Genomic DNA, 27,343 nt, shown 5'->3' with positions numbered 1-27,343 from the left:
TCCCCTCACGTGCCCCACACCCCCCCAATCTCCCCATCTCCCCCCCTCCTCCCCAGCCCCCCCACACCCCCCACACCACCCCTCACATCCCCCAGACCCCAATCCCTCCAGCCCCCCACACCCTCCCATCTCCCCAAATCCCCTCCTCCTCCCCAAATCCCCCCACACCCCTGACATCCCCCAGACCCCCATCCCTCCACATTCCCCCCTCACCCCCATCTCCCCAGATCCACACCCCCTCCTCCCCGAGCCCCCCAGGCCCCCCTCACCCCCATCTCCCCAAATCCCCCCCTCCTCCCCGAGCCCCCCAGGCTCCCATCCCCCCAAATCCCCCCCATCCTCCCCGAGCCCCCCAGGCCCCCCTGACCCCCATCTCCCCAGATCCCCCCAGGTCCCCCTCACCCCCATCTCCCCAAATCCCCCCCTCCTCCCCAAATCCCCCCACACCCCTGACATCCCCCAGACCCCCATCCCTCCACATTCCCCCCTCACCCCCATCTCCCCAAACCCCCCCCAGGCCCCCCCGGTCCCCCGAGCCCCCAGCCCACCTTGGCCCAGTCGGGCCGCAGCTCCAGCGTGCGGCAGGCATCGGCCAGGGCCCGCCCCGTAGTCGCCCAGGCGCGCGTAGGCGGCCGAGCGGTTGCTGAACAGGACGTGGTTGTTGGGGGTCCCGCGCGATGGCGGCCGAGTAGTGCCCCACGGCCGCCCCCACGTCCCCCGCCGCCAGAGCCCGGTTCCCACCGCTCCTTCAGCTCCTGAGCCTGCGGGACAGGGAGCGGGGACGGAGCGGGGACGGGAGAGGGGACGGGACGGGGAACGGGGAGGGGAGAGGAAATGGAGCGGGACAAGGAACGGGAGAGGGAACGGGGACGGGACAGGGAGCGGGAACGGAGTGGGGAACGGGAGAGGGAGCGGGGACGGAGCGGGGACGGGAGAGGGAGCGGGGACGGGACGGGGAACGGGAATGGAGAGGAACGGGAGAGGGGACGGGAGAGGGAACGGGGACGGGAGAGGAATGGAGCGGGACAAGGAACAGGAGAGAGAATGGGGACGGGAGAGGGAACGGGAGAAAGAATGCAGAGGGAACGGGAACGGGACAGGGAACAGGAACCGGACAGGGAACGGGAGAGGGAACAGGAACGGGAGAAGAAATGGGAGAGGGAACGGGAGAGGGAACGAGAACAGGAGAGGGAACGGGACGGGACAAGCAACGAGAAAGGAAACAGGAGAGGGAACGGGACAAGGAACGGGAGAGAGAACGGGGACAGAGCGGGAACAGGAGAGGGAACGGAGCGGGACAGGGAACGGGAGAAAGAATAGAAAGGGAACGGGAAAGGGAACGGAGAGGAAACGGGACAGGGAACGAGAAAGAGAATGGACAGGGAACGGGAACGGGACAGAGAACAGGAGCGGGAACGGGAGAGAGAACGGGACGGGGAATGGAGCGAGACCGGGACAGGGAACGGGAGAGAAAGAGGAGGAACGGGGACAGGGGGCACGGGAACGGGAGAGAGAAGGTGAGGAAGAGGAGGCACGGGACAGGGGAGAGGGAGAGGAGGCACAGGAACGGGAAGGAGGAAGAAGAGCAGGAACGGGGAGAAGGAGAGAAAGAGGAGACAAGGGGACGGGGAGGGAAGATGATGAAGGAGAGGAGGGTAAAGAGACGGAGGGAGAACAGCGAAGGGCCGGGAGCAGCAAGGTGCGAGGAAGATGAGGAGGACGAAGGTTTCAGGAAGGCAAGAAGGATGACAGCGTGAGGGAGACGAGAATGAAAGTGTGAGGAAGATGACGATAATGAATGTGCGAGGAAGATGAAGATGAGGAGGATGAAGAGGCACGGGAGAGCAAGTGGCAGGAAGAGAGAGAAGAGCGACAGCAACGAGGGGCGTGAGCAAGGCCGGAAGGATGAAGATGAGGGAGGTGAAGATGAAGGAGAAACGAAGAGGAGAGAAGGAAAAAAAACAAGAACGTGAAGAAGGAAGCACTGCCCGGAGACCCCAGACCCCCTCAGCTCCTCGGGACCCCCTCAGGGACCCCCAGACAAGGCCAAACCCCCCGAGCCCCCTCAGGGCCCCGCCATCCCCTCAGAGCGCCCGGAGCCCGGCAGCGACCCCCGAGCCCCGCTGGGAGCCGGCCCCGCTCCGGCAGCGCCCGCAGCCCGCCCCGGTTCCCCTCAGGCCGCCCCGGTTCCCCTCGCTCCCCTCAGGCCGCCCCGGCTCCCCTCAGGGCCGGGCCCCCCCCACCTCCTCCATGGCCGCGGCTCCGCTCCCGCCGCTCCCGCGCCGCCCTCTGGAAGCTGCTAGAACCCCGCGGCCACGCCCCCCGCGCCCCATTGGCCGCGCGCCCCGCCCGCCCGCCCCCGCGCGCGCTCCCATTGGCTGCCCTCCCGCGCTCCCGCCTTCCCATTGGCTGCCGCGCGCAGAGGGGCGCGCCCTCTAACCAGAGCCGCCCCCCCCCCCGGCGGAAGCCGGCAGCGCGGCCCGCCCCCGCGCGCTCCCATTGGTAGAATCTCCCGGCGCTGGGCGCTGATTGGCTGGGTTCCTCAGGGACTTCTGGAATTTTCCGCTTCTCCCATTGGCTGCGAGCGGCGCTGGTCACAGAGGACGGGGAAGGGGGGGGAAAGGAGGGCGAGGTGGAGACGGAGCGCGCCCCCCTGGCGGCGCGGAGGTCTCGCTGGCAACGGGCGATCGCGGGGCGTGGCTTGCACAAAAGGGGCGTGGTTTGTACGAAAGGGGCGTGATTTGCACTAAGGGGGCGTGGCTTGCACGGGGGACCCTCACCCGTGGCCTGGAGGAGAATCCCCGAGGTCCCTGGGGCGGAATGGTGGGGGGCGAGTGACCCCCGCGTGACCTTGGCAGGGGCCCTGGTGTGACCCCCCCTCCCCTCCCCCACCCGCTCCGAGGGGTCCCCGTGTCACCACCCCCACCCCTCCCGTGCCACCCCCCCCGTCACATCCCCCCCCCCACCCCAAATTTCCCCCCCGTCCCACGGGAAAGAGGCGCCGGCAGGAAAGGAGCCGCTGGGTTTATTGGGGGGGGTCCAGAGGGGGGATTTGGGGTCCCCCTTGGGTGGGTTTGTCCTGATTTTGGTCCTTTTCTCCCAAATCCAACGGCGCGGGCGGGGGGAGGGGTGAAGGCACCTGGCGGGGGGGGGGAGGGGAAGGGGGGCACGGGGGGAGGGGGGACCCACCCCGACCCCTGGGTCCCCCCCACCCCCCGGCTCTGTCGGGGCCTGGGGTCCTCCGGGAGGCCCCAAGCTAGGGGGGGGTCGTGGCTGTCGGGGTCTGTCCACCCCCCAAAATCCCATTCCTGCACCAAATCTGCCGTTTTTTCCCCCCGCAAAAAGCCGCGGTGCCGAAAAAAAAACAAAAAAAAAAAAACAAAAAAAAAACAAAAAAAACCACACCTTAAAAAATCCAAAACGCCCCTAAAAGTTTCCCCCGCAATGTCCTCAGAGCCGGGGCCCGGGAGGGGCCCCCCCCTAAAACGGGCAGGGGGTGTCCCAAGAAAGAGGCCGCCCCCTCCCCCCCCCATCAGGACCCCCCTGCCCCCCCCCCCGTGCGGCACCGGCCCCCCCCGTACCCCCGCACGCCGGGGGGGGGCGGCGGCGGCGGCGGCGGGGGGGGGTACACGGTGCGGATCCCCCCCTCCTCCGGGGGTCGCAGCGGCCTCAGCGCCAGCCTGCCCCCCCCGCCGCCGCCTTTGGGGGGCTGCGGCGCCCCCAGCCCCATCCTCCTCCTCCTCCTCTTCCTCCTCCAGCACCCCCCCAGCACCCCCAGCACCACCCCGGCCGCCGCCGCCGCCGCCGCCCCAGAGCCGCGGCCGGGGGCAGCGCCGGGGGGGCGTCCCCGGGAGGGGCGGCGGCCGGGGGGGGGTCCCCGGCCCCGGCGCGGGCTTGGGCGCAGAGCGGGGGCGCGGCGGGGGGCTCCAGGGCGGCCAGGCACACCCGGTACGGGGCCCGCGGCTGCAGCGCCCGCACCACGTACTCGCCGCGCTCGCCCCGCACCAAGGTCTCGGTGACGGCTCCGCCGCCGGGCCGCAGCCAGCTGAGCCGCAGCGACGCCCCGGGAGGAGCCGGCGGCCACCGCACCCGCAGGGCTCCTCCGGGAGCCGCCTGCACCCAGAGCCCCGGCGCGGCGGCGGCCGCTCCGCCCGGGGACACCGGCGGCGCGGCGGGGGACGCGGCCGCGCCGCCGGCCGGGCTCTCGCAGGCGTCCATCTCGCCGCGCAGCTCGCCCACCGGCAGCCCCCGCAGCCTGGCCGGCGCCTGGCACAGCAGCCCCCGCACCTCCAGGCGCGGCGGGGCGCGGCGCCGCAGCCAGTCCCGCAGCCAGGCCAGGTTGCAGCCGCAGAACCAGGGGTTGTTGCGCAGCCCCAGGTGGCTCAGGCTGCCCAGGTCGTCGAAGAGCCCCCTGGGCAGCGTGGTCAGGTTGTTGTCCGACAGGTCCAGCCTCTCCAGCGCCCTCATCCTGGCCAGCGCTCCGGCGGGCACCGTGGCTGATGGCGTTGGCGGCCAGCGAGAGGCGGCGTGAGCCGGGCTCGGGGCAGGTTGGCCGGCGGCGCCGCCAGCGCGTTCCGACCCAGCGACAGCTCGCTGAGGTTGCCCAGGCGGCTGAAGGTGTCGTCGGCCATGCGCTGGTTCGCCAGCAGGTTCCCGTCCAGCACCAGGCGCCGCAGCGCCGGCAGCCCCTCGAAGGCCCGCAGCGGGATGGTGTGGATGCGGTTGTCGTCCAGGCGCAGCTCCTCCAGCGCCGGCGGCAGCCCCGCGGGGGACGCTGCTCAGGTGGTTGCGCGAGAGGAAGAGGAGGCGCAGCCGGCGGTTCTCGGCGAACGCGTCCTCCTCGATGCCGGCCGCCGACACCGAGTTATCGTCCAGGTGCAGGCGCTCGAGCAGCGGCGCCCGGGCCAGCGCCCGGCGGCAGAGCCCCCGCACGTTGTTCTCCTGCAGGTGCAGCTCCCGCAGCGCCGGCGGCAGGTGAGCCGGCAGCTGCTCCAGCGCGTTGGCGTACAGGTAAAGCACCCGCAGCGCCGGCAGCCGGCCCAGGCGAGCCGGGATGCCCGCGTCGCCGATGCGGTTGTTCTGCAGGAACAGCGTGGTGGCACCGGGAGGGAGCCCCTCGGGCACGGCCCGTCAGCCCGCGGTCGTTGCAGTAGACGCGGCCGCCGGAGCAGCGGCACACGGCCGGGCAGGCCCGCGCGGGGCTCAGCGCAGAGAGGATGAGGATGGTGATGGTGGTGGTCGGCAGGCGGGGGGGTCCCCCCCGCGTGCCCGGGTTACGGGAGGGACGGGGAGGGGAGGGGGAGGGGGGGCCATGGGTGGATGGGTGGCCTGTGGGGGAGGGGGGGGGGAGGGGGTCAGTGGGGTCTTGAGACCCCCTGGGGGGTGAGACCCCTCCCCAGCCTGACACCAAACGCAAGGCAGGACCCCCGCCCCCATTAAAAGGGAATCAGGACCCCCCCCCCATTAACAGGGGACCAGGACCCCCAACTTGACCCCAAAATAAAGGCAGGACCCCCAGCCTGGCCCCAAATTAAAGGAAGGACCTCCCCCCCCCCCCATTAAAAGGGGATCAGGACCCCCCACCCATTAACGGGGGACCGGGACCCCCAACTTGACCCCAAAATAAAGGCAGGACCCCCACTCTTTAAAGGGAGACCAGGACCCCCAGCTTGACCCCAAATTAAAGGCAGGACCCTCCCCCATTAAAGAGGGACCAGGACCCCCAGCCTGACCCTAAATAAAGGTAAGACCACCCCCCCATTAAAAGGGGACCAGGACCCCCAACTTGACCCCAAAATAAAGGCAGGACCCCCCCCCATTAAAGGGGGACCGGGACCCCCCACTTGACCCCAAAATAAAGGCAGGACCCCCCCCATTAAAGGGAGACCAGGACCCCCAGCCTGACCCCAAATCAGAAGCAGGACCCTCCCTCATTAAAGAGGATCAGGACCCCCAGCCTGACTCTAAATAAAAAGCAGGACCCCCCCATTAAAATAGGACCAGGACCCCCAGCCTGACCCCAAATTAAAGGCAAGACCACCCCCCATTAAAGGGGGATCAGGACCCCCAACTTGACCCCAAATAAAAGGCAGGACCCTCCCCCATTAAAGGGGGACCCAGGACCCCCAGCCTGACCCCACAGAGAGGGCAGGGACCCCTCTGCACCCCCCATTAAAGGACCCCCCCCCAAATTCCTCCTGAAGCCCCCTCCCCGACCCCACACGCAGGCCAGGGACCCCCAAAAACGCCCCCGGCCCCCCATCCCGGGGGTCCCACCGTTCCAGGTGTGTGGGGCTGGGGTCTCACCTGGCTCCCCTCTCTCCGGGCGGGCTCCTGGTGCCAGGCCGTGCCTACCGGCCCCGGTGCTCCATGGCCCCCCCGCCCCGCCGGGGGGGGCCGCTGCGGGGGTGGGGAGGGGGCGTCAGCCATGGTGGGGGGGGGTCCTGGTGTGACGCCCCCCCCCCTTCATGTGTCACCTGCCAGGACCCAGGTGTCCCGGCCCTTCCCCCACCCCCCCCCCCGGGGGCCAATTAGCAGCGTGGCTAATGAACCCCCCCTCATTAGCAGCGCCTCGTTAGTGCCCCCCCCCCCCCCGGGACCTTCGGGACCCCCCCAGGGACCCCCTTGCGTCAGCCCCGGCCTCGGGGGGGGGGTCAGGTGACACCCCCAGAGGGGACACGGGTGACACCTCCCGCGACCCCCCCGCGAGCCCTGGGGGGGTCTGGGGGGGTTTTGGGGGAGCCCACGGGGGTCCCATGGAGATGGGGGGGGGGGGTCGCTGATCCCGCCCCCCCCCTCCTGGAGCATCGGGCTCCCGGGGGGGGGGGGGTCCCGGGGGGGGTTTTGGGGGGTCCTGGGGGTGCTGCTAGGAGGGGGGGGTTGTTTTGGGGGGGTCAGGCCCCTTCCCTCCCCTCCCCCCTCCCCCCAGCCCGGACGGTCCCTCCCCCCCTCCCCTCCCCCTCCCGGAGCATCCCGCGGTACCGGGAGGGTCTGGGGGGTCCCGGGTGGGATTTGGGGAGCTCGGGGGGGGTCTCTCAGGGTGGGGGAGGGCGCGCCTGGGTGTCCCCCTCCCCTCCCGGCCGGCCGGGCCCCTCCCCCCGGGCTGGCTGGAGCATCCCCGGCAAGGGGGGGGGGCACGGCGGGTTTGGGGGGGCTGGGGGGGGTCCGGAGGGGTTTTGGGGGGGGTCCCTGGGTGTGGGGGGGGGGTCGCTCCGAGGGGTCTCGGGTGGGAGCGGGCCCCGCTCCGGCCGAACGGACCCTCCCCCCACCCCCCACCCCCCCCGGGCTGGAGCATCCGCGGGTACCGGAGGGGGAGGGGATGGCGGAGGGGCTGGGTTTTGGGTGGGGGGTCCCGGGGGGGGGTCAGGGGGTCCTTACCGGGTGGCTGCCGGGCGGCGCGTGCGGGCCCGGCGGCGGCGGCTGCGGGCGTGGGAAGGCGGCGGCGGAGGGGGGGGCCTGGGGAGGGGGGGCCGGACCGGGACCGCCCCCCCGGTGCGGGGGGATTTGGGGAGGGGGCGGATCACACCGGGACCCTCCCCCTCCCCGGTGTGGGGGGGGTTTGGGGGTCGCGGTGAATGCAGGGCTGGAATTTGGGGAGGGGGCGGTGGCGCTTCCCCTGCCTCGGGTTTTGGGGAGGGGCGGGTGGGAATGGCATGGGACCCCCCCTCACATTGGGGAGGGGGCGGATTTGGGGGTCCCGGGGGGGGGGGGTTCTGTGTCCCCTCGCAGTCCCTGCCCCTGGGACGCCCCCTCCCCAAAATTCCCCCCCCCCCAGACCCTTCACTGGGTTCTACCCCCGACCCCAAACCTCCCCCCCAGCCCCCCCAGACCTCAGAGACCCCGAGACCCCCGAGTGTCGCCCAAAAGGGTCCCCAAATCCCTTCAACCCCCAAAACTGCCCCAAAAGGGGGTCCCGGACCCCTCAACTGCCCCCAAAAGGGGGGGTCCCAGCCTCCTCCCACCCCCTCGGCTGCCCCAATTCCCCTTTCCCGCCCCCAAAACTCCCCCTCCCCACCCCCTCATCTGCCCACAAACGCCCCTCCCCACCCCAAACTGCCCCTCCCCACCCAAATACCCCCTCCCCACCCCCTTCCTGCCCCAAACTCCCCCTCCCCAGCCCCCCAGAGAGCCCAACCCCCCCTCCCACGCCCTGCCCCGACCTCCCCCTCCCCAAATACCCCATCCCAACTAACCCCTCCCCAAATACCCCCTCCCCACATACCCCCATCCCAAATAACCCCACCCCCAAATACCCCCTCCCCAAATAACCCCATCCCCAAATACCCCCTCCCCAAATACCCCCATCCCAAATACCCCCCCAAATACCCCCCTCCCCAACATACCCCCATCCCAAATAACCCCTCCCCAAATACCCCCCTCCCCAAATACCCCCTCCCCAAATACCCCCATCCCAAATAACCCCTCCCCAAATACCCCCTCCCCAAATACCCCCTCCCCAAATACCCCCATCCCAAATAACCCCTCCCCAAATACCCCCTCCCCAAATACCCCCTCCCAAATACCCCCATCCCAAATACCCCCTCCCCAAATAACCCCTCCCCAAATAACCCCCTCCCCAAATAACCCCTCCCCAAATAACCCCTCCCCCAAATAACCCCCTCCCCAAATACCCCCTCCCAAATACCCCCTCCCCAAATAACCCCTCCCCAAACACCCCCCATCCCAAATACCCCCTCCCCAAATACCCCCATCCCAAATACCCCCTCCCCAAATAACCCCTCCCCCAAATACCCCCTCCCCAAATACCCCCATCCCAAATACCCCCATCCCAAATACCCCCTCCCCAAATACCCCCTCCCCAAATACCCCCTCCCCAAATACCCCCATCCCAAATACCCCCTCCCCAAATACCCCCTCCCCAAATACCCCCTCCCCAAATAACACCACGCCGACCCCGGGGGGGCCACATCTTTATTGCGGGGCGGGGGGCAGCGGGGCGGGGCGGGGGCAGGGCCCCGGGGGGGGCTCGGGGGGGTCCCGGCGGGGCGGTGGGGGCGGGGGTCACTTGTAGAGGATGTCGTAGTGGCCGGGCCGGTAGAGGAGGCAGACGCGGGGGCTGCGAGCCCTCGGGGAACACGTGCGGGTTGGTGGCACCGCCCTCGCCCCGGTCCATGTACTCCACCAGGATGGAGACGTGCAGCGCCCGCGCCAGCGCGATGATGTGGATGTGGTCGCTCTCCTTGGACATGGCTCCACCTCCTGGAGGACACAGGGGACAAACAGGGGACAGAGAGGGGACAGTGGTCAGTGAGATGTCCGTGTGGATGTGGTCGCTCTCCTTGGACATGGGCTCCACCTCCTGGGGGGACACAGGGGACAAACAGGGGACAGAGAGGGGACAATGGTCAGTGAGGTGTGGGTCACACTCCTTGGACATGGGCTCCACCTCCTGGGGGACACAGAGGGGACAATGGTCAGTGAGGTGTCCGTGTGGATGGGGTTGCTCTCCTTGGACATGGGCTCCACCTCCTGAGGGGACACAGGGGACAGACAGGGGACAGAGAGGGGACAGGGGTCAGTGAGGTGTGGTCACTCTCCTTGGACATGGGCTCCACCTCCTGGGGGACAGACAGGGGACAGGGGTCAGGGGACACACAGGGGACAGTGGTCAGTCTCCTTGGACATGGGCTCCACCTCCTGGGGACAGACGGGACAGAGAGGGGACAGAGAGGGGACAGTGGTCAGTGAGGTGTCCGTGTGGATGTGGTCGCTCTCCTTGGACATGGGCTCCACCTCCTGGGGGACACAGGGGACAAACAGGGGACAGGGGTCAGTGAGGTGTGGGTCACACTCCTTGGACATGGGCTCCACCTCCTGCGGACAGAGAGGGGACAGGGGTCAGGGGACATGGGGACAGCGATGATGTGGATGTGGTCGCTCTCCTTGGACATGGGCTCCACCTCCTGGGGGGACACAGAGGGGACAGGGGTCAGGGGACACAGGAGACAGTGGCCACGCTCCTTGGACATGGGCTCCACCTCCTGGGGACAGACAGGGGACAAACAGGGGACAGAGAGGGGACAGGGGTCAGTGAGGTGTGGGTCACACTCCTTGGACATGGGCTCCACCTCCTGGAGACAGAGAGGGGACAGTGGTCAGTGAGGTGTGGTCACTGTCCTTGGACATGGGCTCCACCTCCTGGGAGAACAGAGGGGACAGGGGTCAGTCTCCTTGGACATGGGCTCCACCTCCTGGGGGACCAGACAGGGGACAGAGAGGGGACAGTGGTCAGTGAGGTGTCCGTGTGGATGTGGTCGCTCTCCTTGGACATGGGCTCCACCTCCTGGGGGGACACACAGGGGACAGAGAGGACAGTGGGGTGTGAGGGACACTGGGAGACACAGAGGGAACAGTGGTCAGCAGGTTGTGGGGACACAGTGGGGACACAGAGGTCAGTGGAGTGTGCACGTGGTCACTCTCCTTCCACACGGGCACATGCCCAGGTGCCCCAGACTCAGTGACAGAGGTGCCCAGGTGCCCGTACCTGCTGGCAGAGCTGCCAGGTGCCCCTCACACAGTGCCCAGGTGCCCCAGGCAGTGCCAGGTGCCCCCCAGGTGGTGCCCAGGTGCCCCAGGTGCCCCTTGCCCGGTGCCCAGCTGCCCGTACCTGCTGGCAGAACTCCTTGATGCTGCGGCCGCCCTCCAGGAACTGCTCGAAGAAGCGCCGGTGGCGCTGCAGGCAGCCCGAGGTGAGCAGGCGCAGGTAAACCACCAGGTAATCCGACGTGGCCGGCTCGTTGAACGCCGCCAGCAGCTCCGGCAGCGGCACGCGGCGCTCCACGCGCTCGATCAGCTCCATCAGCTGGGACACACGTGTGTCAGGTGTGTGTCAGGTGTGTCACACCTGGGTCACACCTGTGTCACACCTGGGTCACACACACGCGGCGCTCCACGCGCTCGATCAGCTCCATCAGCTGCAAACACACGTGTGTCAGGTGTGTTACACCTGTCATACACACCTGTCACACCCGTGTGTCACACCTGTCACACCAGTGTCACACCAGTGTCACACCTGTGTCACACACACGCGGCGCTCCACGCGCTCGATCAGCTCCATCAGCTGCAACACACGTGTGTCAGGTGTGTTACACCTGTCATACACACCTGTCACACCTGTGTGTCACACCTGTGTCACACCTGTCACACCAGTGTCACACCTGTGTCACACCTGTGTCACACACACGCGGCGCTCCACGCGCTCGATCAGCTCCATCAGCTGAAACACACGTGTGTCAGGTGTGTGTCATACCTGTGTCACACCTGTGTCACACCTGTGCCACACCTGTGCCACACCTGTCACACACACGCGGCGCTCCACGCGCTCGATCAGCTCCATCAGCTGCAACACACGTGTGTCAGGTGTGTGTCACACCCGGGTCACACCTGTGTCACCTGTCACACACACCTGTCACACACACACCTGGCTGTCACCCGTGTCACCTGTCACAACCTGTCCCACCCCTCTGAGCCCCCCCAAAACCCCTCAGAGCCCCCAACCCCACCCAGACCCCCCTAAAGCCCCTCAGAGCCCCCCCAAACCCCCCAGACACCCCCCAAAGCTCCCTCCAGACCCCCTCAGACCCCCCAGAAGCCCCCCGAGCCCCCCCGAGCCCCCAGCCCCACCGTGTTGTGGAAGTCCTCGATGGTGAACTCGGTGAAGCCCTGGGCCACCAGCTCCTCCTTGCTGCGAGCCGACACCTCCTTGAACCTGGGGGGGCACGGGGGGCTTGGGGGGGCTCCCACGGGGGGCTGGGGGCACCCAAAGGGGTCTGGGGGGGCTCCCAGAGGGGTCTGGGGGCTCGGAAGTGGGATCCAAAGGGGTCTGGGGAGGGCACAGGGGGCTTGGGGGGCACCCAGAGGAGTCCCAAAGGGGTCTGGGGGGCAACAGGGGGGCTCCCAGAGGGGTCTGGGGGTCCTAGGGGGGCACCCTAAAGGGGTCTGGGGGGGGCACGGGGGGCTTGGGGGAGCACGGGGGGGCTCCCACAGGGGTCTGGGGCCGGGGGGGGGGGGGGGGGGGCACCCAGAGGCATCTGAGGGTCTCAGGGGGGCTCCCAAAGGGGTCTGGGGGGGCACCCAAAGGGGTCTGGGGGCTCCCACAGGGGGCTGGGGGTCTCAAGGGGGCATCCAAAGGGGTCTGGGGAGGGCACGGGGGGCTCAAGGGGGCACCCAAAAGGGACTGGGGGGCACCCAAAGGGGTCTGGGGGTAATCTTGGGGGTGATTTCTGGGGGTTTTGGGGGTCTCTGGGCGTTTTGGGGGTCTCTGAGTGTTCCAGGGGGGCTCCCTGGATGTTTGGTGGTCCCTGGGGTGGTTTTGGGGTTCCCCAGGATGTTTTTGGGAGCCCTGGGTGTATTTTTGGACTGTTTTGGGGTATTTGGGGCTGGTTTTGGGCTACTTTGGGCTGGTTTTAGGCTGTTTTTTGGTTGTTTTGGGCTGGTTTTGGGTTATTTTTGGCTGTTTTGGGGCTGTTTTGGAGCTGTTTCGGGGCTGTTTTGGGTGTTTCGGGGTTCCCTAGATTGTTTTTGGGCTGGTTTGGGGTTATTTTGGGCTGGTTTGGGGTTATTTTGGGCTGGTTTTGGGTTATTTTGGGCTGGTTTGGGGTTATTTTGGCTGATTTTTGGGTATTTGGGCTGGTTTTGGGTTATTTTGGGCTGGTTTGGGGGTATTTTGGGTTATTTTGGGCTGTTTTGGGGTATTTGGGCTGTTTTTGGGCTGGTTTTGGGTTATTTTTGGCTGTTTTGGGTTATTTTGGGCTGTTTTGGTGGTGTTTCGGGCTGTTTTGGGGTGCTTTGGGCTGTTCTGGGCTATTTTCAGGCTGTTTCGAGGTATTTTGGGCTGGTTTTGGGTTATTTCGGCTGGTTTTGGGGTGTTTCGGGCTGTTTCAGGCTGTTTTTTTGTTATTTTGGGCTATTTTCAGGGTGGTTTTGGGCTGTTTTGGGGTATTTTGGGGTTATTTTGGGCTGGGTTTGGGCTATTTTGGGCTGGTTTTGGGCTATTTTGGGCTGCTTGGGGGGTATTTTGTGCTGTTTCTGGGGTGTTTCAGGCTGTTTTTTTGTTATTTTGGGGCTATTTTCAGGGTGGTTTTGGGCTGTTTTGGGTTATTTCGGGCTGTTTTTTGGGGTATTTTGGGGTTATTTTGGGCTGGGTTTGGGCTATTTTGGGCTGCTTGGGGGGTATTTTGTGCTGTTTCTGGGGCGTTTCAGGCTGTTTTGGGGTATTTGGGGTTATTTTGGGTGGTTTGTGGTTATTTGGGGCTATTTTGGGCTGTTTTGGCCTCACCGCTGCAGCTCCTGGCCGTCCTCCAGCAGCGCCTCCAGGTGCGCGAAGCCGAAGGCGCGGTAGAAACAATTCCCGTCCGGCCGCGTCTTGCGGATGTACGAGTACTTCTGCAGCAGGTCCTGGGGACACGGGGACAGGGGACATTGGGGACAGCCCAGGGACACGGGGACATCGGGGACATTGGGGACAGCCCGGGGACACGGGGACATCGGGGACAGCCCGGGGACACGGGACATCGGGGACAGCCCGGGGACACGGGGACATTAGGGACAGGCCGGGGACACCGGGGACACGGGGGACATCGGGGACAGCCCGGGGACAGGGGGACATTGGGGACAGCCCAGGGACAGCCCCGGGACATCAGGGACACGGGGACATTGGGGACAGCCCAGGGACACGGGGACATTGGGGACAGCCCGGGGACACGGGGACATTGGGGACAGCCTGGGGACACGGGGACATCGGGGACATTGGGGACAGCCCAGGGACAGCCCCGGGACATCAGGGACAGCCTGGGGACACGGGGACATTGGGGACATTGGGGACAGCCCAGGGACACGGGGACATTGGGGACAGCAGGTCCTGGGGACACGGGGACACGGGGACATTGGGGACATTGGGGACACTGGGGACATCAAGGACAGCCCGGGGACATGAGAACATCGGGGACAGGGAGAGCACAGGGACACCGGGGACAGCCCCGGGACACGGGGACATTGGGGACATTGGGGACATTGGGGACAGCCCAGGGACAGCCCGGGGACATCGGGGACAGCCCAGGGACACGGGGACATCGGGGACAGCAGGTCCTGGGGACACGGGGACACGGGGACATTGGGGACAGCCCGGGGACATGAGAACATCGGGGACAGGGAGAGCACAGGGACACCGGGGACATCGGGGACAGCAGGTCCTGGGGACACGGGACATTGGGGACAGCCCAGGGACAGCCCAGGGACATTGGGGACATCGGGGACATTGGGGACATTGGGGACATTGGGGACATCGAGGACAGCCCCGGGACACGGGGACACGGGGACATTGGGGACAGCCCCGGGACATGGGGGACATTGGGGACAGCAGGTCCTGGGGACACCAGAAACATCAGGGACAGCGGGGACATTGGGGACAGCCCGGGGACAGCCCCGGGACATGGGGAACACCAGGGACAGCAGGTCCTGGGGACACGGGGACATTGGGGACAGTGAGGACAGGGACAACGGGGACACCAGGGACAGCCCGGGACACTGGGGACATCGGGGACAACACAAGGACAGGGACACTGGGGACATCAGGGGGACACCAGGGACATCCCAGGGACAGGGACACCGTGGGGACACCAGTGGGGACACCACGGGGACAGCCAGGACAGGGACCAGGGGGACACTGGGGGGGACCTGGGGACACCCTGGGCACGGCCAACCCCAGCCTGGCATCCCAGTGCCCCCCAGTCCCAAACTGGTGCTGCTCCCAGTCCCTCCCAGTGCCCCCCAGTTCCTTCTCAGTGCCCCCCAATCCCCTCCCAGTCCCTCCCAGTGCCATCCCCAGCCCTGTCCCAGTGTCCCAGTCCTGCCCAGTTCCCTCCCAGTGCCCCCCAGTCCCCCTCAACCCCCTCCCAGTCCCTCCCAGTGCTTCAGTTCCCTTCCCAGTGCTCCAGTTCCCTCCAAGTTCCCCCCAGTCGCTCCCAGTCCCTCACAGTTTCCCTCCCAGTGTTCCCAGTTCTCCCTCAATCTCTCCAATCCCCTCCCAATCCCTCCCAGTGCCCCTCCCAGTCTCTCTCAGCTCCATCCCAGTTCCCCCCCAATCCCCTCAACCCCCTCCCAATCCCCTCCCAGTGCCCCCAGTCCCTCCCAGTTTCCATCCAGTGCCCCCAGTTCTCCTCCAATCCCCTCCCAGTCCCCTCCAGTCCCTCACCAGTCCCCCCAGTAACCGCCAGTCCATCCCAGTGCCCCCCCAGTTCCATCCCACTCCCCCCCAGTGTCCCCCAATGCCCTCCCAGTCCCTCCCAGTCCATCCCAGTTTCTCTCCCAGTCCCTCCCAGTGCTCCCAGTCTCACCCTGATCTTCTCCTGGTACACGTGGTCATCCTCCGCGTACTCCTTGTAGAGCTCGGCCAGCTCCAGCCGCTCCGACACCAGCGGGTTCTGCACGGCGATCTGCGCCGCCGGGGGTCACCGAGGGTCACCGGGACCCCGGGACCCCCCGGGACCCCCCCGGGACCACCGGGACCCCCCCGGGACCACCGGGACCCCCCCCGGGGAACCCCCCCACCGGGAATCAGGGAGGGGGATCCGCACCTCCTGCTGGATCCGGTCCTGCTGCGCCATGATCGCCTCGTCGTACGCCAGGCAGTTCACACCTGCGGGACACCGGGGGGCACCGGGGGTTACCGGGAGGGGAACGGGGGTCACCGGGGGCACCGGGAAGGGAACGGGGGACACCGGGAGGGGAACGGGGGCGCCCCGGAGGCTGCTCGGAGGGCACCGGGAGGCTCTGGGGTGCCCCCCGGAGGTCCCGAGTGGGGAAAGCGGCGGGATCACGGCGCGGTGGGTGCGGGGAACCGGGGGCTCTCCCGGGGGTAACGAGGCCGGGGCGGGGTGGGGATGCCGCGGCGGCGGCGGGACGGGCAGGGGTGAGGGGGCTGCGGCGGTACCGTCGGCATCGCTGCCGCCCAGCGGCTCCGGCTGCGGCTGCTGAGGCTCCTCCGCCGCCATCGCCGCCCTGCCCGCCCCGCGCCGCTTCCGGGTCAGCGCCCGCCGCTTCCGGGGCACCGCCCGCGCCGCTTCCGGGAGCGGGGAGGCCACGCCCACGATGGGCGGGGTTTGTGGGATGGCCACGCCCCTTTCTCATCATGGCGGCGCCGCCCTCACGGAGCGATGGCGGAGCCGGGGAGGCCTCGAAGCCTCCGGGAGCCTCGGGATCATCGGGATGGAGCCCGGGAGCCCCCGGGATCCCCGGGATGGCCCCGGTGAGGGCGGCGGGGAAGGCCCGGAGCCCCCGGACGGTCCCGGGCAGCCTCGCCCTGAGGGCCGGTGCCTCGGTGAGCCCGCGGCTCTGTGATTTTTCAAGGAAATAAATGAAGGAAGGTATTGATTAGTTTTTAATTGGAGCGGGAAAATACCGAGAAAGCGCCGGTGAAGGGGTTCCCCTCCGTTTATCGTGGGGAAAAAAAAAAAAAAAGGTTTTGTTGTGTTTAAAATCTTTTTCCTCTCCCTGCCCGCGTTTCTCCCAAGGATGAACTGGGAGGGACTGGGATGGAACTGGGAAGGTGAAATTGTTCCTTGTGGAACCAGCCTTGCCCCCTCAGCGCCTGCTTTGGCACCGCCCCGTGCCCAGGTGCCCCCAGGTGTCCCCAAAGTGTCCCCAGGTGCCCTCCCGGCTCCCACCCAAAGCGACCCCCGGCAGCGCCGCCCCCTCCTCATCCTCCCTGCTCGCAACCAGGAGCAGCCAGAACTCCCAAAATCGCCCATTTTCCCCATTTTCCCTGTTATTTTCCCGTTATTTTCCCCATTTCCCCGTTATTTTCCCCATTTCCCCGTTATTTTCCCCATTTGCCCATTATTTTCCCATTATTTTCCCCATTTCCCCGTTATTTTCCCCATTTCCCCGTTATTTTCCCCATTTCCCTGTTATTTTCCCCATTATTTTCCCCATTTCCCCGTTATTTTCCCCATTTCCCCGTTATTTTCCCCATTTCCCCGTTATTTTTCCCCATTATTTTCCCCATTTCCCCGTTATTTTCCCCATTTTCCCTGTTATTTTCCCCATTATTTTCCCCCATTTCCCCGTTATTTTCCCCATTTCCCTGTTATTTTTCCCCATTATTTTCCCCATTTCCCCGTTATTTTCCCCATTTTCCCTGTTATTTTCCCCATTATTTTCCCCATTTCCCCATTATTTTCCCCATTTCCCCGTTATTTTCCCCATTTCCCCGTTATTTTCCCCGTTATTTTCCCCATTTCCCCGCTTTAAAAATTCCCGCCGCTGCCGGGCGGAGGGGCGGGGTTATGCAAAACAGCAGCCAACAGCGAGCGAAAGGCATGCTGGGAGAGAGGTTTTTGGGGGATTTCGGGGTATTTTGGGGTCGGACCGTGCTGGAATTGGGACAGAATCAGTCACTGCGATCTGATTGGTTAATGGGCGTGGTTATGCTAATGAGAGGTCGGGTAAATTACAACGAGCGAGGCGAATGCAAATCAAAGTGCTGGTTCCTCCAATCAGATCACGAGCTACAGCCTGAGGGGCGGGGGCTTATAACTGGTGGGCGGGAGCGAGGGCGGAGCGAAGGGGCGGAGCCATGCAGATTTAAAGGCGGCAATCATGCAAATGAGCGCCAGCGCGCCGCCGAGAGCATCATGGGAGCTAAAATTGGGCGGAATTTCGCGATTTTCGGGGTCCGCGCGGGGAAAAATCGGGAGGAAAGCGCGGAACGAGGCGGGCGGGAGGCCGGGAGCGGGATGTGAAGGTTTCCGGGCGCGGCGCGGGGCTGTCCGTGAGGTGCGGGCCGGGCGGGCGGGGCCGGGCGCGGCGCGGGGCCCAGGCCGGGCATCGCTTCTCGGCCTTTTGGCTAAGATCAAGTGTAGTATCTGTTCTTATCAGTTAATATCTGATACGTCCTCGATGAGAGGACTTCATATTAAACGGATTTTTGGGCTCGGGAGTTGGACCCGGAGCTTGCTCCCTCCGCTCCGCGCATCGTCCCGGTATTGCAGTGCCTCCGGGAACGGTGCACCCCACCGGGGACCTTTAGTGGTGAAAAACAGATTGAACCGGGATAAATCGGGATTCTATCGCGATATTGCAGTGCCTCCGGGAACGGTGCACCCCACCGGGGACCTTTAGTGGTGAAAAACAGATTGAACCGGGATAAATCGGGATTCTATCGCGATATGGGCCCGGGATTGCAGTGCCTCCGGGAACGGTGCACCCCTCACCGGGGACCTTTAACGGTGAAAAACAGATTGAATCGGGATAAATCGGGATTCTATCGCGATATTGCAGTGCCTCCGGGAACGGTGCACCCCGCCGGGGACCTTTAACGGTGAAAAACAGATTGAACCGGGATAAATCGGGATTGTATCGCGATATGGGCCCGGATTGCAGTGCCTCCGGGAACGGTGCACCCCAACGGGGACCTGAGATGGTGAAAAACAGATTGAACCGGGATAAATCGGGATTCTATCGCGATATGGGCCCGGGATTGCAGTGCCTCCGGGAACGGTGCACCCCACCGGGGACCTTTAGTGGTGAAAAACAGATTGAATCGGGATAAATCGGGATTCTATCGCGATATTGCAGTGCCTCCGGGAACGGTGCACCCCACCGGGGACCTTTAGTGGTGAAAAACAGATTGAACCGGGATAAATCGCGATATGGGCCCGGGATTGCAGTGCCTCCGGGAACGGTGCACCCCACCGGGGACCTTTAGTGGTAAAAAACAGATCGAAAATCTACCTGGAACAGGGTGAAATTGCGATGATGTCCTGATATCAGCTGTGCTTCCCCATGGCTGATCCTTTAGCACTGCACTCGTTCCGTGGCACGTTCCTCGGCCCGGTGTTGCAGCGCCTCAGGAGCGGGGCACCTGAAATGGTGAAAACCAGATTGAGAAACTACCAAAACTACCTGCAACAGACTAAAATCGTGATTGTATCGCGATTTCAGCTCTAGCTCTGACGATTGCTGATCCTCCTGCACTGCACTCATTCCGTTGTCACGATCATCGTCCCGGGATTGCAGTGCCTCCGGGAACGGTGCACCCCACCGGGGACCCTTAACGGTGACAAACAGAATTAAATAATATTTGGAAATCGTGTTAGATCACGATTATATCGCGATTTCAGCCCGGATTCAGCCAATCACCAACTCCTTACAGCTCGCTCAGTCTGTGCTGCCCTCCCCGTCCCGGGATTGCCGTGCCTGCGGGATCGGTGCAGCCCCACGGGGACCTAAAACAGTGAAAAACAGATTGAAAAGCTGTCTGGAGCGTTCTGAAATCGTGACCATATCGCGATTTCAGCTTTAGCTCTGCTGATTGCTGATCTTCCTGCGCTTCTCTCACTCTGTGCCACGTTCCTCGGGCCGGTGCTGCAGTGCCTCAGGAACGGTGCATCCGCGGGCACCTGCATTGGTGAAAAACATTGAAAATCCGCACAGCCACAGCTGCTATCACAACACGATCACTAGTTCACTTATTTTCAGGTAATTTCAATCTGTTTTTCACCATCTCAGTCCCCGTGAGGGGTGCACCATTCCCGGAGGCGCTGCAACACCAAGGATGATGAACATGACACGGAATGAGTGAAGTGCAGGAGGATCGGCAACAGGCAGAGCCAGAACTGAAACCACGATACGATCATGATCTCACTCATTTTCAGGGAATTCCGATCTGTTTTTCACCATTTCAGGTCCCCGTGGGGCTGCACCGATCCCGCAGGCACGGCAATCCCGGGACGGGGAGGGCAGCACAGACTGAGCGAGCTGTAAGGAGTTGGTGATTGGCTGAATCCGGGCTGAAATCGCGATATAATCGTGATCTAACACGATTTCCAAATATTATTTAATTCTGTTTTTCACCACTAAAGGTCCCGGTGGGGTGCACCGTTCCCGGAGGCACTGCAATATCGCGATAGAATCCCGATTTATCCCGATTCAATCTGTTTTTCACCATTAAAGGTCCCCGGTGGGGTGCACCGTTCCCGGAGGCACTGCAATACCGGGACGATGCGCGGAGCGGAGGGAGCAAGCTCCGGGTCCAACTCCCGAGCCCAAAAATCCGTTTAATATGAAGTCCTCTCATCGAGGACGTATCAGATATTAAACTGATAAGAACAGATACTACACTTGATCTTAGCCAAAAGGCCGAGAAGCGATGCCCGGCTGGGCCCCGCGCCGCGCCCGGCCCGCGCGCCCGGCCCGCACCTCACGGACAGCCCCGCGCCGGGCTCGGAAACCTTCACATCCCGCTCCGGCCTCCCGCCCGCCTCGTTCCGCGCTTTTCTCCCGATTTTTCCGCGCGCGGACCCCGAAAATCGCGAAATTCCGCCCAATTTTAGCTCCCATGATGCCCTTGGCGGCGCGCTGGCGCTGATTTGCATGATTGCCGCCTTTAAATCTGCATAGCTCAGCCCCCTCGCTCCGCCCCTCGCCACCGCCCACCAGTTATAAGCCCCGCCCCTCAGGCTGTAGCTCGTGATCTGATTGGAGGAACCAGCACTTTGATTTGCATTCGCCACACTCCTTGTAATTTACCCGATATCTCATTAGCATAACCACGCCCATTAACCAATCAGATCGCAGTGACTGATTCTGTCCCAATTCCAGCACGATCCGACCCCAAAAACCCCGAAATCCGCCCCAAAAATATCCCAGCATGCCTTTCGCTCGTTGTGCGCAGCTGCTTTGCATAACCCCGCCCCTCCGCCATGATGGTTTCGCGTCGCTCGTTTATTAGCACAATAAGACCCCGATATTTGCATATTCATGTCTCATGACGGGTTTGCCCCGCCCCTTTTCTCCCCAGCGGCTCGGGGGCTGGCGGGAACCGGGGTAGGGGAATTGGGAGGTTTTGGGGGTCCCTCCTTCCCTCCCCCAGGGGGATTTTGGGGGGCCCCGCCGGGGGCGTTTCCGGCACCGCTCGGCTCCCCTGATCCCCTCATAATCGGAATCACTCGGGAGTTTCCGGCAGGGCTCGGCTCCCCCGGCCCCCTCATACTCGGAACCACTCGGGTATTCCCGGCACCGCTCGGCTCTCTCGGCCCCGCCTCTGCGCTCGGCCATTTCCGACAGCGCTCGGCTCCCCTGGTCCCCTCATAATCGGAATCACTCGGGTATTCCCGGCAGGACTCGGCGCCCTCCGCCCCGCCCCTGCGCTCGGGTGTTTCCGGCAGCGCTCGGCTCTTTCCGCCGCTCCCATAGAAACTCTTCTGCACACAGCAGTCCCTCATTAGCATCCCCCAAATTAACGCTCATTAAGCTCCTCTCTCTAATCACTGCCCATTATCCACCCCGCCATCCTCTCAGAGACCCGCACGACCCCCTTAAAGGCCCTAAACCCCTTTAAACTCTTTAAAATCGCCCCTACAACTGTAACCCCAACCACGAAAAATCAGCAAGAACGGCTCAGGAAGCCCCAAAATGGCGGGGAATTGAGCCCAGATTCCTTTATTGGGCTCAGGAGTTGGCGTTGGGCCCCTTCTTCTTGCCGAAGGTGGGCACCACGTTGACGAAGCGCCGGTTGTACTGCATGCGCCGCTTGGCCCGCCCCGTCTTCTTCTTCTTCTTCTCCTGCTTGGCCACCTGGTGGGAACCGGGGGGTCAGGGGGGGTCCCCAAAACCCCGGCAGGGTCCCCGAGCCCCGCGGGGGTCCCTAAAGGAGGGGGGAGCCCCCTCAGAGCTCACCTTGGGGTCTGGCCCCTCACTTTGCCGGCGCGGGCGAGCGAGCCGTGCACCTTCCCTGGGGGGAGAAGGAATTTGGGGTGTCAGCGGGGTCGTTTTGTTAATTAACACAGAATAATTAGTGCCCCGCCCCCGTAATTACCGCCCAGCAGGCGCGTGGAGAGGTCCAGGGTGGTGAATTCGGGGGAGGGGGCTCTGCCCCAGCGCGGCCTCATCCTCCAGGGGGGTCCCGGCGTGGAGCAGCACTTGGTCCTCGGGGGGGACCCCCGAAAGCTCGGCCACCCTCTCCTGGGGGAGGGGGACAAACGGGGGGGGTCAGCACCCCGAAATCCGCGGGGGATTGGGGAGGGGGCAGCAGAACGGGGGGGCTCACCTTGATCTGGGCGAGGGTCTCCGTAGCCCGAGAGCTCGAGGGTGAGGAGGGTCTGCCCGCGGATGAAGAGCTGCATGGCGGGGGCTGGGGGGGGATTGGGGGGGTGAGGGGGGGTCCCCACGGCCCAAAAATGGGGGAACCCCCTGGGAAGGGGAGGGGGATCCCCAGGAAAGGGGGGGAGGTGAGGGAGGGGTGGTCTGGGGGGGATTTGAGGTTGTTTTTGGGAAAGGGAGTGGAGTTTGGGGGGTGACTGGGGGGCTGGGGCTGTTTTGGGTGGGATTGGGGCTGTTTTGAGGGGGCTGTGGGTGTCTTTTGGGGTGTTTCTGGGGGGCTATGGCTGTTTTGGGTGGGACCATGGCAGCTTTTGGGTGTTTCTGGCTGCTTTTTGTAGGATTGTGGCAGTTTTGAGGTGTTTCGGGCTGTTTTGGGTGAAATCGTGGCTGTTTTGGGGGGCAGTGGGTGTGTTTTGGGGGGATTGTGGCTATTTTGGGTGGGATCATGGCAGTTTTGGGGTGTTTCTGGCTGTTTTGGGTGGGATTGTGTCACTTTTTGGGTGTTTCTGGCTGTTTTGGGTGGGATCGTGGCTGTTTTGGGATATTTCTGGCTATTTTGGGTGGGATTGGGGCAGTTTTGAGTTTTGAGGTGATTCTGGCTGGTTTAGGTGGGATCATGGCTGTTTCGGGTGAAATCATGGCTGCTTTGGGGGGCTGTGGGCGTGTTTTGGGGTGTTGTGGCTGTTTTGGGTGGGATTGAGGCTGTTTTGGGTCATTTCTGGCTATTTTGGGTGGGATTGTGGCAGTTTTGGGTCATTTCTGTCTGTTTTGGGTGGGATCATGGCAGTTTTTGGGTGTTTCTGTCTGTTTTGGGTGGGATCATGGCAGTTTTGGGTGAAATCATGGCAGTTTTGGGTCGTTTCTGTCTGTTTTGGGTGGGATCGTGGCAGTTTTGGGTGAAATCACGGCAGTTTTGGGGGCGTTTCCCAGCCCCTCTCCGCCCCCAGGACTTTGTCACCTGGCGCGGGGCCGTGGGGACAAAGGGCTGCGCCGGGGGGGGACACTGGGGGTGCACTGGCAGCACCCTTGGGTGCCCCAAACCCTCGGAGCTGCCCCTCAAGGACCCCCCATAATCCCCATCACCCCAAACCTTGGCAGCCCCCTCAGAATCCCCCCCAAAACCCCTCCAGAGCCTCCCCAGGGGCTCCTGCAGCCCCTCCAGACCCCCCCATCTCACCTGAACCCCCTCAGAGCCCCCCAAAAATCTCCCCAGCCCCTCCCACACCGCCCCCAGACCCCCCAATAGACCCTCACCCCACAAAAGCCGCCCTTAAACCCGCCCAGAGCGCTCCCCCATCTCAAACCCCCTCAGGATCCCCCCCAAACCTTCCCTGAGCCCCTCCCGCCGCCCCCCAATCCCCCCCTGAGCCCCTCCAAAGCCTCCACAACGCTCCCCCCACCTCAAACCCCCTCAGAGCCCCCCCAGCTCCTTCCCTCCCCTCTCCCCGACCCCCCTGTGCCCCCCAGACCCCTCAAATCCCCCCCAAATTCCCGGTCGGGGCCCCCGGGCCCGGCCCCACCTCAGCGGCTCCCTCAGAGCTCGGAGCGCGGCGCGGAGAGAGCGCGCTGACGTCACGCGCGCGTACGTGCGTGCTGCGCGGTGACGTCGCGAGGGCGGGAAGGAGGAGGAGGAGAAGGAGGAGCCAAGATGGCGGCGATGGCGGCGCTGGGCCGGAGGCTGCGGGAGCTGGGCCGGGGGGTCAGGGGCGTGCAGGTGCCGAGGAGGGGCTTTGGGGTGTGAGGGGCTCTCCGGGGGGATGTGGGGACTCAGGTATAGGGAGGGGGAGCTGTGAGGGGGGAATTGGAGTGGGGGGTTTGAGGGGGGGGTGAGGGCCTGAGGGGATTTGGGGTTTAGGGAGGGGAATGGGGGGTCCTGAGGGAGGGAAAGAGAAGAAATTGGGGGGATGTGGAGAGGGGAGATTTTGGGGGGTCCTGAGAAGGGAGGGGGGAACTGGGGGGGTTTTGGGGTGAATGGGGGAGAACGGGGATTTTTGGGGGAGTCTCTGAGGTATTTTTGAGGGATTTTTGGGGGGTTTTGAGGGATTTTTGGGGGGTCTCTGAGGGATTTTTGGAGAGGTTTTTGAGGAATTTTGGGGGGGGTTGAGGGATTTTTGGGGGTCTCTGAGATTTTTGGGGCGTCTCTGAGGGATTTTTTTTTGAGAGATTTTCGGGGGGTTTTGAGGGATTCTTGGGGAGTTCTCTGAGGGAATTTTGGGGAGGTTTTTGAGGGATTTTGGGGGGTATTTGAGGGATTTTTGGGGGGTCTCTGAGCGATTTCTCGGGGGGTCTCTGAGAGATCTTTGGGGCGTCTCTGAGGGATTTTTTGGGAGGTTTTTGAGGAATTTTGGGGGATCTCTGAGGGATTTTGGGGAGGTTTTTGAGGAATTTGGGGGGGGTTGCAGGATATTTGGGGAGGGTCTCTGAGCGATTTCTGGAGGGTTTCTGAGGGATTTTTTGGGGGGTTTTGAGGGATTTTTGGGGGGTTCTTTGAGGGATTTTTGTGGCGTCTCTGAGGGATTTTTGGGGGGGTCTCTGAGGGATTTTTGGGGGGGGTCTCTGAGGGATTTTTGGGGGGTCTCTGAGGGATTTTTTGAGGGATTTTGGGGGGGTCTCTGAGGGATTTTTTGAGGGATTTTTGGGGGGTCTCTGAGGGATTTTTTGAGGGATTTTTGGGGGGTGTCTGAGGGATTTTTGGGGGGTCTCTGAGGGATTTTTTGAGGGATTTTTGGGGGGTGTCTGAGGGATTTTTGGGGAAGTTTTTGAGATATTTTTCGGGGGGCCTCTGAGGTGTTTTGAGGGGTTTTTGGGGAGGTCTCTGTGGGATTTTTGAGGGATTTTTGGGGGGGTGTCTGAGGGATTTTTGGGGCGTCTCAGAGGGATTTTTTTTGAGGGATTTTTGGGGGATCTCTGAGGGATTTTTTGAGGGATTTTGGGGGGGCTGTCTGAGGGATTTTTGGGGAAGTTTTTGAGATATTTTCGGGGGGGTCTCTGAGGTATTTTGAGGGATTTTTGGGGAGGTCTCTGTGGGATTTTTGGGGGGGGTTTTGAGGGATTTTGAGGGGTCTCAGAGGGGTTTTTTGGGGGTCCCCAGACCCCTCCCCGCTACGAGGAGTCCTCGGCCGAGTTCGGGTTCGTGCAGCGCCTGCTGCCCCCCAGCCGCGTCCCCGAGCCCCCCCCGCACCCCAAATACCCCACCCCGTCCGGCTGGAGCCCCCCCGCAGGTCAGCCACCCTGGGGGGGTAATTAACCCTGGGGGGGTAATTAGCTCGGGGGGATTTACCCCCAAAACGGGGATTAATTAATGAGGTATTGAGTCTGAGACTTTGTGGGGGGTGGTTAATTACCCTGGGGGGCTTAATTACCCCTGGAAGAGGGCTTAATTACCCCTGCGGGCTGTTAATTACCCCCGGGCAGTGTTAATTACCCCAGGGGGGGACTCAAAAATGTTCCTTTCAAGAGGGAATTGTTCACCCCAACCCAAATAACAAAGAGGATTTATTTACCCCAAACCGGCTTGAATTGCCCCAGGGCGGGTTGAATTCCTTCGGGGGGGTGATAATTACCCCGGGGGGTGTTAATTACCCTCGGGGGACTCCAAAATATTCCCTGGAAGAGAAATTAGTGATTCCAAACTAAATATTGAAAAGAATTTACTTAAGTACGGAGTGGGTGAGCTTCCCCCGGGAGAGCGCTGATTCCTTCATGGGGGTGTTAATTCCCCCGGGTTGGTGTTAATTGCCTCAGGGGGGTGTTAATTACCCCGGGAGGGTGTTAATTACCCCGGTGGGACCCCAAAATATTCCCTGGAAGAGAAATTAGTGATTCCAAACCAAGCAGCAAAGAGAATTTACTTAAGGGCGGAGTGGGTGAGATTCTCCCGTGAGGTTGTTAATTCCCTGAGGGGGGTGTTAATTACTCCTGGGGGGTGTTAATTACCCCGGGAAGGTGTTAATTACCCTCGGGGGACTCCAAAATATTCCCTGGAAGAGAAATTAGTGATTCCAAACCAAGCAGCAAAGAGAATTTACTTAAGAGTGGAGTGGGTGAGCTTCCCCCGGGAGAGCGCTAATTCCTTCATGGGGGTGTTAATTCCCCCGGGTTGGTGTTAATTGCCTCAGGGGGGTGTTAATTACCCCGGGAGGGTGCTAATTACCCCCGGGGGGTGCTAATTCCCGCAGGGCCCCCCCCGGACCTGCCCTACTCGGTGCGGCGCTCGCGGCTGCACAACCTGCCCGTGTACGAGGGGCAGCGGCAGGGCCGGCGCCTCACGGAGCTGCGCCGCATCCACGGCGACATCTGGGTGAGTGGGGGGCTCGGGGGGGGCTGCGGGGGGCTCGGGGGGCTCCCCTGACCTCCCCCCGCTGCCCCCCAGGCGCTGGAGCGGGACCTGAGGGCGTTCCTGGGCTCGCTGGGGGTGCCCGAGGTGGCGGCGCAGGTGAACGAGGTGACGGGGACGCTGCGGCTGCGCGGGCACTGGGGGCCACAGCTGCGGCGCTGGCTGCTGCACAGGGGCTTCTAGAGACCCCCAAACCTGCCCGGGGGACCCCAAACTGCCCGGGGACCCCAAACCTGCCCGGGGGGACCCCGAAGTCTGCGAGGGATCTGCTGTGGGAGCAGCTGGAGCGTCACGAAATGGATCCTGGGCAGTGGAATGTCTGCTGGGGGCACCTCAAAATCCACCTGGGCACCCCAAAATCCACCTGGAGCACCCCAAAATCTGTTTGGGGCACCCCAAAATCTGTTTGAGGAACCTTCAAATCCACCTGGGGCACCCCAAAATCCGTTTGGGGCACCTCCAGATCCACCTGGGCACCCCGAAATTCACCTGAAGTACCTCAAAATGTGTTTGGAGCATCTCCAGATCCACCTGTGCACCCCAAAATCTGTTTGAGGAACCTTCAAATCCACCTAGACACCCCAAAATCCATTTGGGGCACCCCAAAATCTGTTTGAGGAACCTTTAAATCCACCTGGAGCATCTCAAATCTGTTTGGGGCACCTCCAGATCCACCTGGGCACCCCAAAATTCACCTGGAGCACCTCAAAATGTGTTTGGGGCACCTGAAAATACATTTGGGGCATCTCCAAATCCACCTGGAGCATCTCAAATCTGTTTGGGGCATCTCCAGATCCACCTGGAGCACCCCAAAATCCATTTGGGGCACCCCAAAATCTGTTTGGGGGGGGGGAAAAAGGGGGTTTGGGGGAGTGTTGGGGGGTTTGG

At 63.4% G+C, this 27,343-nt stretch overlaps 4 protein-coding genes and 2 non-coding genes across 6 annotated transcripts; 2 read left to right on the top strand and 4 right to left on the bottom strand.

Annotated features, from left to right (window-relative positions):
- Positions 1-3,016: 3,016 nt before the first annotated feature.
- Positions 3,017-5,587, bottom strand: LOC135288903 (leucine-rich repeat transmembrane protein FLRT1-like). The gene is given in 6 exon segments (XM_064402246.1): positions 3,017-4,491; positions 4,493-4,528; positions 4,530-4,769; positions 4,771-5,127; positions 5,129-5,328; positions 5,584-5,587. Coding segments are annotated over 6 exon segments (1,659 nt in total). The 3' UTR covers positions 3,017-3,669.
- A 3,326-nt stretch (positions 5,588-8,913) lies between these two features.
- LOC135288937 (ubiquitin thioesterase OTUB1-like) lies at positions 8,914-16,096 on the bottom strand. Its single transcript, XM_064402277.1, is given in 9 exon segments — positions 8,914-9,075; positions 9,077-9,187; positions 10,271-10,303; positions 10,628-10,822; positions 11,644-11,728; positions 13,298-13,416; positions 15,354-15,452; positions 15,594-15,655; positions 15,950-16,096. Coding segments are annotated over 9 exon segments (819 nt in total). The 5' UTR covers positions 16,011-16,096; the 3' UTR covers positions 8,914-9,021.
- A 1,747-nt stretch (positions 16,097-17,843) lies between these two features.
- Positions 17,844-18,033, top strand: LOC135288959 (U2 spliceosomal RNA). The gene has a single exon (XR_010351765.1). It is a non-coding gene; the product is annotated as a U2 spliceosomal RNA (small nuclear RNA).
- A 1,945-nt stretch (positions 18,034-19,978) lies between these two features.
- Positions 19,979-20,169, bottom strand: LOC135288957 (U2 spliceosomal RNA). The gene has a single exon (XR_010351764.1). It is a non-coding gene; the product is annotated as a U2 spliceosomal RNA (small nuclear RNA).
- Positions 20,170-20,863: 694 nt separating this feature from the next.
- Positions 20,864-23,739, bottom strand: FAU (FAU ubiquitin like and ribosomal protein S30 fusion). Its single transcript, XM_064402274.1, is given in 7 exon segments — positions 20,864-21,594; positions 21,693-21,751; positions 21,836-21,869; positions 21,871-21,981; positions 22,067-22,090; positions 22,092-22,150; positions 23,640-23,739. Coding segments are annotated over 6 exon segments (405 nt in total). The 5' UTR covers positions 22,143-22,150; positions 23,640-23,739; the 3' UTR covers positions 20,864-21,468.
- MRPL49 (mitochondrial ribosomal protein L49) lies at positions 23,677-26,962 on the top strand. Its single transcript, XM_064402273.1, has 4 exons — positions 23,677-23,833; positions 25,211-25,340; positions 26,298-26,419; positions 26,492-26,962. Exons 1-4 carry the CDS (start codon positions 23,768-23,770, stop codon positions 26,636-26,638), a joined length of 465 nt encoding a protein of 154 aa, XP_064258343.1. The 5' UTR covers positions 23,677-23,767; the 3' UTR covers positions 26,639-26,962.
- The last annotated feature ends 381 nt before the right edge of the window (positions 26,963-27,343 follow it).

Source organism: Passer domesticus, chromosome 37 (assembly GCF_036417665.1).
Source record: "Passer domesticus isolate bPasDom1 chromosome 37, bPasDom1.hap1, whole genome shotgun sequence".
Classification (NCBI taxonomy): Eukaryota; Metazoa; Chordata; class Aves; order Passeriformes; family Passeridae; genus Passer; species Passer domesticus.
The sequence above is the reverse complement of the archived record's forward strand: the minus strand, read 5'-3'. Positions and strand labels throughout refer to the sequence as shown.

Excerpts from the sequence above, each read along its gene's own strand:
- MRPL49 (XM_064402273.1), top strand. The coding sequence starts at position 23,768 with ATGGCGGCGATGGCGGCGCTGGGCCGGAGGCTGCGGGAGCTGGGCCGG. Across the intron at positions 23,834-25,210 it reads GGGGGGTCAGGGGCGTGCAG|ACCCCTCCCCGCTACGAGGA; the intron begins GTGCCGAGGAGG and ends GGGGGTCCCCAG. Across the intron at positions 26,420-26,491 it reads GCATCCACGGCGACATCTGG|GCGCTGGAGCGGGACCTGAG; the intron begins GTGAGTGGGGGG and ends GCTGCCCCCCAG.